This window comes from Crassostrea angulata, chromosome 3 (assembly GCF_025612915.1).
Source record: "Crassostrea angulata isolate pt1a10 chromosome 3, ASM2561291v2, whole genome shotgun sequence".
Lineage (NCBI taxonomy): Eukaryota > Metazoa > Mollusca > Bivalvia > Ostreida > Ostreidae > Magallana > Magallana angulata.
The window spans coordinates 17028209-17045723 of record NC_069113.1 but is presented as its reverse complement, the minus strand read 5'-3'; the positions used below and the strand labels follow the sequence as shown (position 1 = coordinate 17045723).

Genomic DNA, 17515 nt, shown 5'->3' with positions numbered 1-17515 from the left:
GCATGGTTTGTCAGACAGAAACAGGGCGATTTAAAAAATTCCAGACTTGGTGTTATGAAATCAAAAAGTGATACACAAGTGCAGTCTTGTGAAGACCATCGGGATCCAAACAAGGCAGCCCTGGCCATGACAAGAGCCAAACAAGCAAGAATGAAGAGAAATCTCAGATATTCGGTGACTGCTGAATACATGAGGAATACTGTGTATGCCAATGAAGATTCCACCATTGAGCTAGTTATTCAACTAAAAATGGGAACCAGTGGATTTCATTACCAGTTAAGAACAGAATTATTGGTGCACTGTCTCAAGTCTTACTGTGTCCCTTTTAGAGACCCGAATGTTAGTATTTACTGGGTTCCTTCCATTTCTGAATATTTTGCAGACAGTGATATTGCTGAACATTGCCAGTGCATTGTAAAGACAAGTGGTCCAGTGTCCATTCTCTTCAAAAAGAAAGAATTGGCAGTGTGGAATACTATTGGACACATCTTAGGGATAAACCCTAGACAAATTCTAAACTTATAATTCTATACATGTATAGTATGTTAGCAATTTTAATGTTCATTCTTTTGTCCAACACACTTTTTGATGTTTTAAAAGTTTAATCATTGTTTTCATGTTCTTGTAAATCACTATTTTTAGATACAAAATACACAATTAAACATGACTTTTAAAAGAACTAAATCACTGTTATCATTAAAGAATATTTACAAACCATTATGTAAATGAATCATACATAATTATCACAGACAACATAAATAAAATAATGTGTTTACAGAGGGAACAGTACAGTATGTGTGTGCTCGCTCTTTGCAGACCACCATCCAAGAAATTCCAACAGGTGTTTGAGTGAGGAAAAGACCCCCCAGGGTCCCGTACTCAAGGACCTGTGGAAAATCTAACACAATTTTAAAGTCTCAATTAAGTGCTGTGATGACATCTAGTTCCCAAGTTTTAATACTGGTCTACACCAATATCCATTCCAAATATTTATTCTTATTCACATTTGATTGGATTGGAGAGGTTTCAATATTCAACACGTTGAGCTATATTGTCTGGGAGCAGTTGACCAGTGACTAATTTGTCATGAATCTGATGATCCTTGTCATTGGAGAAAGAATCCCGAAGCTGCCGGTATCTTTGTATCTCAGAGTCTGTTAAAGATGGAGTTAGATTTTCCAGAGCTTCATTGAAGTCCTGTTGTGAAACTAATATTTCTTTCTCATTGACACTTTCACCTGCAAGAAATATGAAAGTATAAATTGAATGTAAATAAAATGTACTTTAAACAAGACTCAGAATTTATTGTATTTGTTTATAACTATAAATGATATGCATGTCTACATGTTTGCAAATCAGAACCCTTACTGTGGAATCATTAGATTTCATGGTGGTTCAATTTTTGTGGAATTCGTTGGTACCTCTCAACCACAAATTAACATCCTCCATAAATTAATAAATTAGAGTTATAAAGTCTTATTTCCTTTTGTAGGTATAAGAAAATACACAAAATTACGTCCCCACGAACCTATAAAATTTCAGCAATTAACGAAAATTGGCCCCAACAAATTTTATTGATTCCACAGTGCTCTTTATAACTGTACATTGGCAACTCCAGTTGCATTAATAACTGCATAGGTACATGTGCATGAAAATTTAACATTTTTCAATGAGCACGGTTTTATATTTATTACAATGATGACCAATATGTAATATGCATTTAAGGATATATGCAAGTAGAGCAATTGCAGTACATTATGCTATGATCAATGAAAAATACTTCACTGCTAAAAATTACCTGCTTCCAATTGCTGGATTTTCCTCTTCATTGTGTTGAGCATGGCATCAGAACAGAGGGCGTAATAGTCAGCTCCAGTCAGATTTGAGGGACATTTCTCTGCTAAGGCATCTAAATCCACATCTTTCTCTAGTTGAAACCTAAGGATGTAAAATTAATTGAGTGTTTATTTGACAAATAAGGCAGAATTTCAAAGATTCATGACAGTTAAATTATCCTATCAAAAAAATGTATGTATACCTTCTAGTAAGGGCTTTCATTACATTAAGTTTGGAGTTCTTGTCTTCTGGAATTCCAAGGTACAACATCTTATCGAACCTGATGGAAAAAAAAAGCAAAATCAAGATATACATCTTCTTGACATATTAACATGTCTCCTAAAAAATCCAAGGCTTGCTAAAAAATATGCTTGAAAACTCTACACATACACCAGTGCACAGTGATTATTAACTGAAAAAAGTTATGTATCTTTACTGGTATATCATATGTATTTCAAATGAAAACAGTCAGTATTGGCCACCTACCTGCCCGGTCTAAGTAATGCAGAGTCTAGCAGATCAGGGCGATTAGTAGCACCAATCACAAACACATCACAGGACTTGTTGAGGCCGTCTAACTCGGCCAAAAGCTGAGAAACTACTCGGTCCATGACTCCTCCAGAATCCCCTGACCTCCCTCGATTGGGGGCCAAAGAATCCAACTCATCAAAGAAAATGACACAGGGAGTGGCACTTCTGGCTCTCTCAAACACTGTAACAAGGTGTAAGTACATGTATAAACTATGTGACTTTGACTGCAGGGGAAAAAGGTTATGGAAAAAATTCAGGAAAGTTTTCAGCCCTCCTTGCTATATGTGATATGTATAGAATGCATGTATTGTGAAAAACTCAATTGCATAACACATGCTGTTGCTGAACTACATGTATGAACTAATGTACAGAGCCATGCAGTTTGACATCATAACAATGAGAACAAATATTTTTTTCAATGGAAATATGGGTTACAATTGTACTTACCATCTCTAACATTCTGCTCACTCTGACCAACATACATGTTTATCAGCTCCGGTCCTTTCACACTATGAAATTAACAAAACAAAGTTACGATCTTTACTCTTCTCTTGAAACATTGAAGTATTTATAAAGTTCAACTCAGTAATTTCTAAGATTGAGGGTGAACAAATAACCTTAAAAAGTTCAAGGAACACTCTGTTGCAATAGCTTTAGCCAGCAGTGTCTTTCCTGTGCCTGGTGGACCATAGAATAAGATACCTGAAAAATTAAAGATAAAATAATCACAATAATCTCGGGAAATATATACAGTTCCATTTGAATTTTATCAAACAATAGGAAAATTTCATTTAATCTTCTTTCATTCATGTACATGTATAGTAAAAACATAGGTAATCATAGATTACTAAGCTCACCGAGACGGAGCATCACCCTTATGAGACATCACCTTCATAAGACCACCTTTATCATTTTATATGAAAATCATACTTTATGATCTTGGATATTCATGGATTCTGTTTTGACAAAATATCATATATCATCTGATAATTTTTTTTATGATAATCATATGTTCATATGTTAATCAATACAATGATATAAAATTAAATATTGCATCATGTCATATTTATAATTTATATCATATAATACAATAAAATACCGTAATAAACAATAATGATATATGATATTGTAACGTATGATATGACATTGTATTGTGTTATACCTAATTGTATTTGATCACATAATACAATATCATAAAATATAATACAACATAGTATTATATTACAATATCATATTACTTAATACATCATAACATTGAAACATATACAATATAATTTGATTCCAACATTGTATCTTATCAAATGATACAATATTATGTGATAAAGAAAAATATTATAAAATACATTATTATATTATACATATTGTATCATACGACACAATTATATATATTACAATAGCATATAATACAATGTCATGTGATATGATAATATATCATATAAACGAATATCATATCATACAATATTGTATGATACAATAATATATAATATTACAATATCATATTATACAATTTCATGTGATATTATTCTATATTTCAGAAACCAATATTATTTTATACAATATTGTATGATACAATATTATAGAATATACAATATTGTATCATAGGATACAATATAATATTTTGCAATATCTTATGTAATTATATCATGTGTTAAAATAATAAATTATAAATACAATATAATATTATAAAATATTGTATCATAATATACAATACTATACATAACAATATCATGATACAATATCATATCATAAAATATCAAAAAAATGATACAATATCATATCGTATCGTATAACTTTTTATAATATAACATATGATATCATATTGTATCATATCAAACAATATTGTTTCATATCATACAATACTATATCATAGGAATCATGTTATATCATTTATCAACAAACACATCTATCTATCGAGCAGGTTTGAGTGAGGTAGAAGATTTCTTTAGCATCCTTGATAATGGAGATCAGGCTCTGCATCTGAAGCAACCTCTGCGTTTTAATTTATAATAAAGTTAAATCAACTATGCAAGCTATCATCTATAAAACATGTGACCTGTTCCAAAAAACTAAACCTATCCAGCATCCGAAACCTATGGCTCAGATTCAGCATTCAAGCCCATCAGGTGCATTGGTATCATAAGACGCATCATCCATGCAAGTTTGGTGAAGTTTGGACCAGTAATAACTAAGATATCATCATCAGAGGGCACTAGAAATTAAAACCTTAACTTCCTCCAGCATCCGCAACCTATGGCTCAGATTCAGCATCCATGCCTGTCAGGTGCATCTGTATTATAAGACACACCATCCATTCAAGTTTGGTGAAGTTAGGACCTGTAATAACTAAGATTTATTTTTAGCATCCTTGATAATGGAGATCAAGCTCTGCATCTGAAGCTACCTCTGCGATTCATTCATATTACAGTTAAATCAACTATGCAAGTTTGAAATAGTACTATCATCTATTAAACATGTGACCTGTTCCAAAAAACTTAACTTTATCCATCATCCGAAACCTATGGCTCAGACTTCAGCATTCAAGCCTGTCAGGTGCATCAGTATCATAAGACGCACCATCCATGGAAGTCTGGTGAGGTAAGGAAAAGTAATAACTAAGATATCATCATCAGAGGGCACCTGTTTCAAAAACTTTATTTAACCAGCTCTTAAAACCTTAACCTCCTCCAGCATCTGAAACCTATCGCTCAGATTCAGCATTCAAGCCTGTCAGGTGCATCAGTATCATAAGACGAACCATCCACGCAAGTTTGATGAAGTTAGAACCAGGAGTAGCTAAGATATAATCATTAGAGGGCACCTGCTCAAAAAACTTTAACCAGCTCTAAAAACCATAACCTCCTCCAGCATCTAAAACCTATGGCTCAGATTCAGCATTCAAGCTTGTCAGGTGCATCAGTATCATAAGACGCACCATCCATGCAAGTTTGGTGAAGTTAGGACCAGTAGTAAATAAGATATAATCATCAGAGGGCACCTGCAACAAAAACTTTAACCTGCTCCAAAAACCTTAACCTCCTCCAGCATCTGAAATTTAGGACTCAGATTCAGCATCCAAGTCTTTCAAGTCCATAAGTAGGTCCTGATGCATCATCCATGCAAGTTTGGTGAAGATAGGACAAGTAATAGCTTTGATACAGGACCTGCAACAAAAACTTTAACCAGGTCCGGACGCCGACACCACCGCCGACGCTGAGGGTATAGCATAGGCTACCCTTGACTTCGTCTCGGTGAGCTAAAAAATGGTTACAGTGAAGCTAGATTCCTTCTCCTTGAATGGTATAATAAACTTATTGGAAGTAACAAATTACTTGTATGATGAATCAAAATTGTCCATTGCAATGTGCCTTAAGTGTGTTAGAGTGTATTCAACATAGATATGAGAGCCTTCATTATGGGCGTATTTGTATCACTGAATAATTGATTATCAATTTAATGTTTACAAACCAGAGCGTCTAAGTCCTGCTGCCAACAGTTCTGGGTACTGTAATGGAAGCTGAATAGTGTCCAGGATTTCTGATTTCACATCGGCTAAACCTCCCACATCATCCCATGAAACATCTGGGATCTGCAATCATTGTAATGTATATCTTACAATGTACACAATCTCTTTAAGGCAAGGTATTTCAACCTTTATTAAGTCTGTACTGCATATCATTATCAACATTATCTCATAATAAGTTACAAATACAAATGGAAGAATGGAAGAGAAGGAAAAAGTAAATTAACTACACTGTAGCTAAATATGCATCATTGCAGTTCAGTGAGTATATTTCACACTGATGATTTTCTCTTATCTATTAATATAAATTTACACGGGAGATCACACTGGAAGCACAAGGATTAAATGCCTGCTGACAAGTACACAACAAAGGGCATGGAGTACCAGTACATACCTTAGGGGCCCCTATGGTGTCTGAGTGAGCCTCCTGTAGCTGGTCCAGAGCCTTCACAAAATGATCTTGCTGTACCACTGTCCCCACTGTAGCAATGTCTTCCTCCTCCTCCACAGTCAGACACTCTCGCTTCCCTTTACTAAAAGACATTCAACAATTCTATAGTAAATGTTTTTATGACTCTACCATGTGATGATGTCATGATGTATCCCTCCTCTATCAATCAGGGGTAATGTCTTACCAGTGTTTTAGAACTGCTCTGTAGGCCTCTCTTTTAGCATGAGCTACAAGTGCTACCAAATCACCCAACACAAATCCCTGAAAAGTACAAGATGATATATATATGTTTTTCATAAGAATTTCTATACACACTAAACATGTATTCAGCTTATTGATGGATATTGTCAATGAGTCATTTTTCAAAACATTGTTATATATCTTAAAACATCCTAAGCAACAAATCATTAATGATTTCTTCAAAAAACATCACTATACGGTTGAATCATTTAATTTGTCGGGCTAATTTTCATGAATTGTGGGTTATTATTTTGCTTATTTATAGGAATGTAATTTCATGGATGTGTCGGTTTTCAGTTCCAGTAAAAAAAAAGATTTGTTTTTATCAAAGATGTAAATTCATGGGAGAGGGCTACCAACGAAATATTGAGCAACCATGAATTCTAATGATTTCACAGTATACTATGTCATGCTTTCAATATACCACAACTCAGAGGCCTCTTCAGCAAATTGAGTGCTCATGAGTGATTACCAAAATCTGGATAATTGAGAAAGAGAACTCTTGTGAGCACTCACGAGTACCTACTCTGCTAAACAGGCCTCAAGTGCCATTTCCAGTACATGTAACATAAGGAAAGAGAACTAGGGAACCTACTGCTGTCCTCTGAGCCAGGTACTGCCCCGAGAGATCCCCAGAGTAAGACACATTCTGCAGTAAACCGTCCATAATCTCTGCCCTTTCATCCTCATTGGGAACCTGCAATATACAAATACTCATAGTATATCACATAAAATATAGGTTCATCCCTAAAACAGTGAATATTTATGGAAGAATATAAAAATACAAAAAGTACATGTAATTGTAATAAAAACCCCACATAATCTACCTTTGTTCAAGAATTGATACAGAAATGAGTCAACTTACTTCTATGTCCACCTTATGCAGGAATGCCTCATGGATGTCTGATGCCAGGTTGCCAGGGGAATGGGTTGTTCCTATGACAACCACAGGATATTCTATGTACTCCTTTCTCAGCCTCACAACACAGGACTTGAAGGTTCCGGCCACTCGAGGGTCTAAATCAAATAAACAGATACAGGATTAAGGTATTCGCCTTAACTTGAAATTTGTTACAATCGGCTGTGTAATCTATTTAGCAATTTTGGAAGAAACCAGATAACATTCAATCAAGTACACTGCTTAATACATATATATATATAAGAATATGAACATTTAAAATAATGCTAATTCTAATCCAGGCTAACTTGCTGAAAAATCAATTCCCATGAAATATCGTACACACTAAACATAATTTGTTTACAGGATAATCTATACTCAAAACAAATTTAGCTTATATTTATCATAAGATGTATGTTTTTTTCAGGGAGTTTGAATTACTAGTGTATTGGATGCCAATCTTCAATGAAGTATACAACATGTATCTCCCTTGCACACAATCACAACAATCTATTAAACAAAGCTGCAGTAAATGTTACAATTCTATAACAATAATAATGTGCAAAACAAAATCCCTGAAAACACCTACAAAAGTGACCACCACACACATGCAATTACTGCATTCATATAACAACATTATACATTGTATACATGATGAGTGTATACAAGGACACTTGCACCAGAATTACATTTGAATACCCATGCAGGAAGCAACCATAACATAAGGATCAAGTATGACAAAGATAAAAAAAATCAAAGTTTGTTTTTTAATCTAAAAAATTGAAAGAAGCACAGAAATATAAAAAAGATTTTATTGAACATGCACATATTTCATAAACTTTATTTATTCTGTATATATATATATATATTATTACTTATTAGGTACTGACTCACTACGGAAATATATTGGGTTGATCAATCTCATAGATGGCGAGGCGAAGAACAAAGAGTTTTGTTTTCCCGAGGACTATCAAGCGACATATTCATTCACAAATAGCGGTGATCTACGCAAAGCTATGTACAAGATGCCTTACATCTCGTCCAATTAAACTCATTTAAACTCTTCAAAATTATCAATACCACCTTTCAAATACGCTTAAAAAATCTTTGCTTCAGCCATATTACTTACAATGTTTTGTTGCTCTTCAATTTTAAACTTCTGCAGAGATTTGAGCAAATTTAGACGCTGCCATTTTGTTCTGCTCCAGACACAACAATGTGACGTCAATATTCAAAGGGCAACTACTCTAATTTAAAAAATAATTCCAAAGGGCCACTACTCTAAATATTTTAATGACTTACTAAACACGATTTCTGTGTTAAATAATATGAAATATCGAGATGAATAGGTGAGGCGGCGGCCAATGACGGCCATATTGCCTAATATTAATCCTCACAGAACCTACATAGAGATATATGAGGCAATCACGTGCCATGTTTAATCCAATGAAAATGTGACATTTCAGTCCGAGGGAAAACAAATATATATATAATGTAAATAATCACTATTATTTATCCCTCTTCTATATTAATCTGATTGATATTATTCTGGTTCTAATAAAACTTCAGCAAGCTACAACTTCACAGCAAGAAACTCGATTTTAGAGTGCACCCACTGGCACTTAGAGACGGAAAAGGAGCAATGAATATCACACTGGCTTTTCTGTGTGGAGTTATCTCTATATTATCAATATCTGATTCAGATGAATTCTAAATGCTCGATGACAAACAGATGGGTTAAAATGATACAATTACTTAATCTACATCATTTAGCCTATGATAGTTAACTTTACATATTAAGTTTAAAAAAATGAGGACAGCAAAATCATGGAAAACTTCAGAAGATATCCACTTATATACTGGACATTAAGTCTGGCGCAATTTTAGAGTCTGCAAATCAAAGCAGAGGGTTCTTGATTAAAAGGTCAAAAAGCATAGCGTTGCCTATTCAGAGTTGACCCTACATACCTAAAGGACTATATATGGTATGGGCCTAGAATGGCCCCCTAAAAGGAATATCATTATTTTACTGTAATTCTTTGTTTTCTTTGTACAGCTATATATGTGATGTTTTAACTTAATGTTCATTTTGATTCAAGTACCAACAATTTAGAAATACGGCATTGTAAAGACAACCTTTTCCCGCCATTTTTGCATTTTGGCATAAAAAAGCTTGTTTTCAAAGAGTTTTACTTTCAGGAAACATAGAGCGCATGCTTGAACCAACAAAATATTTTAATCAGAGATGTATCTAGCCAAGTCTAATAAGTGACAAAAAATGTGTCCTGGTTCAAGCATGCGCTCTATATTTCCCATTTGTAAAGAGATGAGAAAAATGTCAATTTTTGACTGATTTTTATTGAATTATAGAAATAGCGTCATTTCTGACGTCATATACTGCAAGTGGGTGCAAAGAAATCGAACAAATATGTGAAAAATATATTTTATATCAACTCCTCTAAATTATAACATAACATTTTATTGTACCTGAAACACTTTAAATAATGTTGAATTATGGGGGCCAAATTTAACTCTTATCATATATAGTTCTTTATACAATAAGATTAAGTATTGTAGACTCCTTCAGGGTTTTTCGTAAGTACATGTATATAATAGAATTACAAATAATTATGAAGCTAAAGTTACTTTATTTTTAATTGATGCATACAAATAATGAGTGATAATGCATACCAGCAAGACTACCGATACCTGTTAATGCAAACAAAATATGGGGTTATTTTATTATCAACTCATTCACTGCTGCTATACAATTGTCTTTTAAAATAAAGACACAGTAAACAAGGTATCTGTGAGCCAATGCTTACTAGTGATACCTCCACTCTGATGTGCATGTACAAAATAAGCTATGTCAACATTTAACAGGAAGTTGACATTGAATTTATTAAAAAATGAATCCCACCTAATGGCATACCTTAGCAAAGAGTGCGTTAAAATTTCAAGTATCTGCAATTAATAGTTAGATTAATAGTTGCTGAGAAATCTTTGTTGAAATCTTGTTCAAAATTTGGACTAAAAATAAAGAAAGTTGTCATTTAACAGGAAGTTGATGTCCCATTGGTATAAAAATGGATCCTACCAAATGGCATACCTAAACAAAGAGTGTATAAAAATTTCAAGCATCAATGATCAATAGTTGCCAAGAAAAATGGGACAGAAATTTGTTACGTGCAGACAGACACACAAGGGTAAAACAGTATATCCTCTCTCCTTCGGAGCGGGGGCATAATAAGTGTGTATACTGGTACTTAATAGTGTGTATACTGGTACTTAATAGTGTGTATACTGGTACTTAAAAGGGAAAGTAAAAGCACCTTTGTCTGTAATTATGGATGAAATACTTGTATACATATTCAAAATAATTTGGTTTCAATTTATAATCAACTACATTGACTGAAGATGTACTATCAATATTAAAAAAGAAAGGTTACCTGTTTTATATAAATTAGATGCATCTTTTACTATGGGTTTAATTTCATGTAGATAAATTGTGAACATAGTGAAATTTACCAGTAAACCATACTGTTATTTCCCAAAATAATTGGTACATGTACAACAAATCAAAAGGTATCCTCTCTTTGATAAAAATACTCTAAATTCATTGGCAAATGGAAATCATATAAAGCCACATTATGCTGCATATTAACAGTACATGTATAATATCATAAGCCCAAAAATCAGTTATAGTAGCATACTATAGTATTGTAAGTTAAAATTCATGCATCATTTAAAAACAGTTCACAGTTCTTTATATGTATTGACAAACTAACATGTACAAATGGTTACAGGGCTTCATTCAACACACTAAATAGTCATTCAATGATCTATACCTTCTACATTCCTTTCCTTGTCCTTTCCTAATGCATGGATACTGTGCAATAGCAGGATACATGGAGCAAAGGTACTGGCTGAAAACAAACAAAATCAATGTCAACCACAGCAGTGCATGGCACCATGGTACGAATACTGTGTTTTTGGCTTTTATAATTGTAGGTAATTATAATCTATTCTATGGCAAACATTTCAAAATAGTCAAAATACATGTGGTAGATATTGTACCTGCATTGAAGACATTTTTTATTCTTGCTTCTATTGACCCTGATGCCTCCCCATATAAACTGTGGCAGTTCACCTGAAATCATACATGAACACTTCGTACCAATAAACACCATTATATTTAGCGAATATCTTACATAAGAACCTTTAATCTTTTTTTAATGCTTAGAATGCTTTTAAATAAAGTTTTTGCAAAAATTAGCAAAAATAAACCTGACACTTTATGACTTTAAAACAACATTGACAAGGGTCAATTGATAAATTCAAATGTATAAATAATAAAGACATACATGTATGGTAAAATAACATGTACAGATCATGTAAAATATCATGTACAGGTAAAGTAGACTTTGACCTTACTTTATGGACATTCATGTCAAGGCGCCTAGCAACAGTCATGGCAACAGTAGTTTTGCCACACCCACTTGGTCCGGTTAACATCACAGAGGGCAATACATCCCTCAGGTTAACCGACTCCATTCTGCAAAGTTATAAAAATATGTTAACAATATTATGGTCCTGAGACTTATCTGTAGTTTAACTGGTAAAAAATTCATAATATGATGGGATAGGTAGGTTTTCATCTTTTCTAAATTTTATTGTAAGAAGAATAGCTCAACTAAAATTTGGAAATTGAGTTTTCCCCTTTTCAATATTGCACCCCCCCCCCCAAACAAAAAACCCTTATCAATATGAAAGCATTTGACCTGTCGTTGAGGTTAAATCAAAGATGTCATTTAGCAATAGATACAAAATGACTAAACTGGAATCAACAAGGAAAAAGTATCATGTAAGAATTCAAAGTGTACTGCTGTGTATTTCGAGGAATTACATATTTATTATCTTTATTGTGTGCTTGTGCTATAGAGGAATTCAAAGTTTATTATAGCTTAATAGAATAAAGTATTGAAAATATTCTGGGTATTATAGAAGAATGACAAGGGTGTTGTAGTGTATTATAGAGGAATCACTGGTACAAGTGTTTAATAAAGTGGAAATACAAGATTAGTAATAGTATGTGGTATCATTGAGGAATTTCAAGATTATTTTAACACTGATTACAAACAAAAAACATAAACAAGTGGTAAACGAGACTTGATGGTTGTATCTTACTTCTATATTGCAGGGCAACGAAGAATATAGTGAATTATAGGAAATTTGAATAAATATAAAAGTGTTAGCAAAATAAATCTAACAAAATGCAAATGATTTTACACTGCCAATATGTTTATTGTAATTAAATGTAGTTTATCAACTTTAGTAAGTTTAAAATAAGTGTATGGAAATGTTGACCATCCAGCCTCATTCAAAAGAATAAAATGATCATCCATGTTATGCTAGTGTTTAGAATGAAATTACACATAAATTACTAAAAATAGCTAACACTTCAGATTCAGATTCTTTCATAACCACCACAAAATGATCTAGGAGATAAGCTAAAGGGCTAGCCTAGTCTGGAGTCAACTTTACCTGGAAGTTCTAAATAATGTTAACAAATGCAAAAAGATTACATTATCTACACTGCATTCAGAACATTTCTGTTGCAAAACTTTGAAAAAACCAAGATTTGAAATTTCAAACAATATCAAATGTTTTAAAATTGCTTAAATATCAAGTAAAAATTACAATCAGTAAGATAATAATTTAATGTTTAAGGCTATATCACACTGTTACACCTCAGAGACTATTTGTTTTATCCACTGTTGCCAACATATACTGACTGATGCAAGGAGAACGTGTGTCCTCAACTGAACAGCAACCAGCTGTGGCTCAACTGATATTCGCCTTTTGTCATCACTGGTGAACAGTTACAATACCTATATGCTTGTATGTCCACATTATACATGTAGACAGATATTGTATAGAGTGGATTCAGTACCTGTGCTGTAGATAAGGTCTGATCAACATCTCCAGTTTGTCTGCGTGTCTGTTCATCCCGTGGATGTGGAAGGTCTGGTCCCAGTATGACAAGGGCTGGACGGACAGGTAGGGAGTCATCAGAAGGGGCACGTAACTGTGTACAGACCCAATCTATACACACAAACAAGTTAAAAAACATTTTAAAAAGTGTTTGAAAAAAATGTGCATTCAAGTTCAAGTTTAAAGACACTGAAAACAAACTGTAAAAAAATTTCCTAAGGTTGTAAAGTTTGTACATGACAAAAGTTCACATCTTTTTCAGGACATGTATTATAAACTACATGTACATGACAATAAAGGAAATTTAATTACCTGCACTACCCTGGTGGACCTGTGATCACATATAAAACTCGGAAAGTTGGACGGTGGCCCATCAAGTTTGACAACTTTGAAAAACACAGTGGGAAACCTTTTTTCTGAGTCACTGAGGGCAGAGCAATATTCTGGATCATCTACAAGGAGAAGGGTCAAAATTTACACATCAGCATTTCATGAAACATACAGTGAGAGCTTCAGTTAAGGTTACTCTTTATCTTCATTGGCACGTACAAAAATTTTACAACAAAACAGTATTTACCTTGACTTCGAACAGGTAACAGGTCACCTTTTGTTAATAATCTGTAATAAAAGGAAATATGTTCCTTCATGTAACATCTTAAATGAATGTATATATCTCAAAAGCAAGTCACATAAATAATACATGTATATGTAGTACATACAGCTAACAGATTTTTAGCAAATCCATCAATCCTTTTCAAATCTTCAGGATTTGCACCGCTTTAGCATTGCAGAAAGTTATATACCAGAATATGATTATGCTTAAAATATTCATATCCAAATTTTTTATTATATAGTTTCACCAAAATCCAAACCTTGGTACTCTGAAGTATGCTTTGATAGCCTCTGATTTGATCTGGCGGGGGCTGTAATAAGGGGAGATCACTATGGAAATGCTGACTTCTTTTGCAGTAGGGATCTGACTATTCCAGGAAGAGCTGATGGATCCAAAGTCCACATCATGCTCACAACCAGAGGTGCAGTTGTATCTCTGAAATAATCATAAAATTTCCTACAAAGAATTCTTTTTTGCCATTTTGTTAAAAATAAGGTTTTGATTCTTTAGCCTGATAGTTGTGAATACCAGAAAAATCAGAGGACAAAGAATGGTATTATCAATTATTAAAAAACAGCATCTGAATTCAAGGTCCAAAACCTTTTGAGAAAGGACATAACTCTCACAAAGATTTATGACTTCTAATATTTTCATTGTAAAATCAATTAAATCAAGTAAAATAGTGATTTCTTTTTCAAACTATGACCAACAAGGTATGTATTTCAATTATTGGGATCACTACCGGTACATAAAAGTAAAAATCTTTCATAAATCTAATCATCACTTTTAAAGCGAAATTTTGTATATGCAAGATGAACAGTACAGAATTCAAAACATGCATTCTTGGTAGTCATATTCACATAATGCAAGCATGGAGTTTACAATGAACTTTACCTCTATCCTAAGGTTGCATGGCACTTTTTTGGACACCATCCCACATGAGTTCTGCAGATTAAATATTAGTAATGGGGATACATACACTGTGTTGACAGCTGACATGGGAGTAATGCTGTCCGAGAGACATTTCACTAGAGCAAGTCTGTAGGAAACGACCGTAGAATTTGTCATTTCAAGGGAAACTTTGACTAAACTCTCTTCAAAGAACCCACTTTGTAGCATGTTCATTTTGGACATTCCTATGATGTACATTGGATCAAATGTAATTTTCTTCTGAACTTTGCACAAAAGTTTCCGCCATAGTACATGTTGCTGTACTAATTCAAAGTTGAACAGATTGTTGTTGGTTTTGGATCTAAAAGAACTCTTCTTGATGCCAATTGTCTTAGCACCCAAGTCTAGAGATGATGGCGGTTTAAGAGGCTGACAGAAGTCTGACATCAGAAAATGCTCTAGCGTTTTGACTGCTTTGGTTGGACTTTGAAGCACAAATTCAGCTTCTGGGGTTGTCGGTGTTTTATCTCCAATATATGAGAGAACAAGCTCCGTATCAACTGACATTAACCCCTGACGTAATGGACAGCATTCAAGCACATGCATGTGATAATACATATCTATGCTGAATTTTTTATCATTAAAAAATAGTTCAGGAAATGGTGCCAGGAAAATATCATTGACTTTCAAGAGCACATCACGTTTACACACTTCATTTACCATACCAGCACTGAAGTCCATTTTCTGCAGCCATTTAAACGTTATATAGTCTGTCACACCTATAACAACTTTAAGAATGGGAAACAAATGTAAATGTCGCACGTAAATATCATCGTCCCCAACGATCTGATAATGACATGCAAACTTTTCAGAACACTCAAGACAAATTTCATCCGTTTCACCATCAACTTCGCTTTCCTCTTCCAAAATCCAACAGAAAGCTGTGACATCTACGTATTCTGAGATAGGGTCGGTGAAATTCTCTAGCTGATCCTGTGTGTAAGAAGCTGAAGGGGAGAATGGGTATTTATCCCCAAGTATGGGTGTATCCGCAGGGGAGGAGGAGTGGAGAGCGCTCTCTTCCACGTACAATCTCTTGGCAACAATTGATAAAGTACAAACACATTTGTTCTCGTCTGAAATCCCCAGTTTAAGTGCATCTTTTCTATAAATCCTAACGTGCAACGGGTGTCGGTCTGGTGGATAAGGACATTCACTGAAACTTGCCTTTAGACGCTTGTGTGCGTACATTTTGACCGAGGAAATTCAAGTTTCTTTTAATTGTAGATCGAACCCGATGTATAAATGGGACTATGATGACCTGATGAACTTTCTTTCCAAGTTTTAGATGATTAAATTGATGTTTTTTAAATAATTTTTGCATATTATTTGATTAATCTTATATGTCTTAAATGATTATTTAAAAAAATATTAAGTTATTTCATTACACGTTGGGTATAATGTCCTGATTTTTTTAATGACCTGATGAACTTTCTTTTCACATTGTGCATAATTAAAAAGATGCAATATAAGTATTTATACTAATTATCTGATTAATCTTTATGTGTCGTTAATGATTTTAAATAAAAATAATAATTTAGTCATGCCTTTAGAATATCCAGGGACGTATATACTAGTAAAAATGTCCTTGGAATATTTTATACCGCCTTTTGATAACTGAACGCGGTGTAATGACCTGATGGCCTGATAGAACGTTTTTTTAAGCTGAAGCTGACATGAATTCATAAAAGGTTTTGGCCACCATATAAGTTTTGATCGCTCCCCAACTGCCACTGAGGTATATATACCGGTCGACAATGTTACGGTCGGTTGCTTTCCGATCGAGGCATTTAGGATGCACGGACTTCTCAATGCATGGACTACACGCTGTAGTAAAATTTGTGTAAAACTAAATAAAGGAAACTGTAAATTAATAAAATATATTTATTCTTTGAAAGAATTTCCCATGCATCCGTATTATTTTGCACAGATAGTGCTGCCTTACTTCGCATGCACATCGAACACGTGTGTCTTTCATACAGATCTAGAGCGCATACCGTCTGCATTGTTTAGAAGACCCCAGTGGCACTTCATCCAACACAATAGATAAATGAAAGTAAATCCAAGCAAGTAACAATGCAACATCATTTTTATCCGTTTCTAAAACCCATGCGATCATTGCACGATCTACCACAGTATGTGGTTTGCGCATGTGTGATGTTATAAGCGACACCGGAAAACGTTCTAGAACTATCGAGGATTTTTAAATACGTGTACCCGGATTTCAGTCTGTCTTGTTTTGTCGTTAATTGGATATTCCTTACAAGTTTAGCTTTAAAAAAGCTTACCGTTTTAAGAGCGAACCCGAAACAGCAGTTAGTTATCAAAGATAATTTATTTCTTTTTTATGTAAATTTCACCTTCCTCTACATACCATGGCGTGTGGAACATTTTATGTCATTAAGTGTCTTTAAAGCCTGCGTGTCAAAAATTCAGAAATGCGTACCCGAGCTTCTTGGTTGATATCGACTATAGTAGGGT

General features: G+C 33.9%; 1 protein-coding gene across 2 annotated transcripts; it reads right to left on the bottom strand.

The window, feature by feature from the left end:
• Positions 1 to 595: 595 nt before the first annotated feature.
• On the bottom strand, positions 596 to 16890 carry LOC128177191 (peroxisomal ATPase PEX6-like). 2 transcript variants are annotated; one of them, XM_052843785.1, is made up of 20 exons: positions 14978 to 16890; positions 14343 to 14518; positions 14048 to 14088; positions 13783 to 13922; positions 13430 to 13581; positions 11911 to 12031; positions 11554 to 11626; positions 11325 to 11402; positions 10168 to 10185; positions 7444 to 7595; positions 7174 to 7275; positions 6523 to 6599; positions 6282 to 6420; positions 5833 to 5953; positions 2985 to 3069; positions 2815 to 2876; positions 2323 to 2548; positions 2039 to 2116; positions 1799 to 1938; positions 596 to 1238 (listed from the first exon to the last, which is right to left on the bottom strand). In XM_052843785.1, exons 1-20 carry the CDS (start codon positions 16223 to 16225, stop codon positions 1027 to 1029), a joined length of 3441 nt encoding a protein of 1146 aa, XP_052699745.1. In that variant the 5' UTR covers positions 16226 to 16890; the 3' UTR covers positions 596 to 1026. The 2 variants fall into 2 exon arrangements, with proteins under 2 accessions (XP_052699745.1, XP_052699746.1); XM_052843786.1 differs by lacking the exon at positions 10168 to 10185 and having other exon boundaries at positions 14978 to 16782.
• Between the last annotated feature and the right edge of the window lie 625 nt (positions 16891 to 17515).

What these genes read in the sequence shown, in the direction of transcription:
- LOC128177191 (XM_052843785.1), bottom strand. Translation starts at nt 16,225, where the DNA reads ATGTACGCACACAAGCGTCTAAAGGCAAGTTTCAGTGAATGTCCTTAT. An exon ending in CATGCAACCTTAGGATAGAG is followed by an intron (nt 14,519 to 14,977) that starts GTAAAGTTCATT and finishes TGATTATTTCAG; the next exon opens with AGATACAACTGCACCTCTGG. An exon ending in GCATACTTCAGAGTACCAAG is followed by an intron (nt 14,089 to 14,342) that starts GTTTGGATTTTG and finishes CTTTTATTACAG; the next exon opens with ATTATTAACAAAAGGTGACC.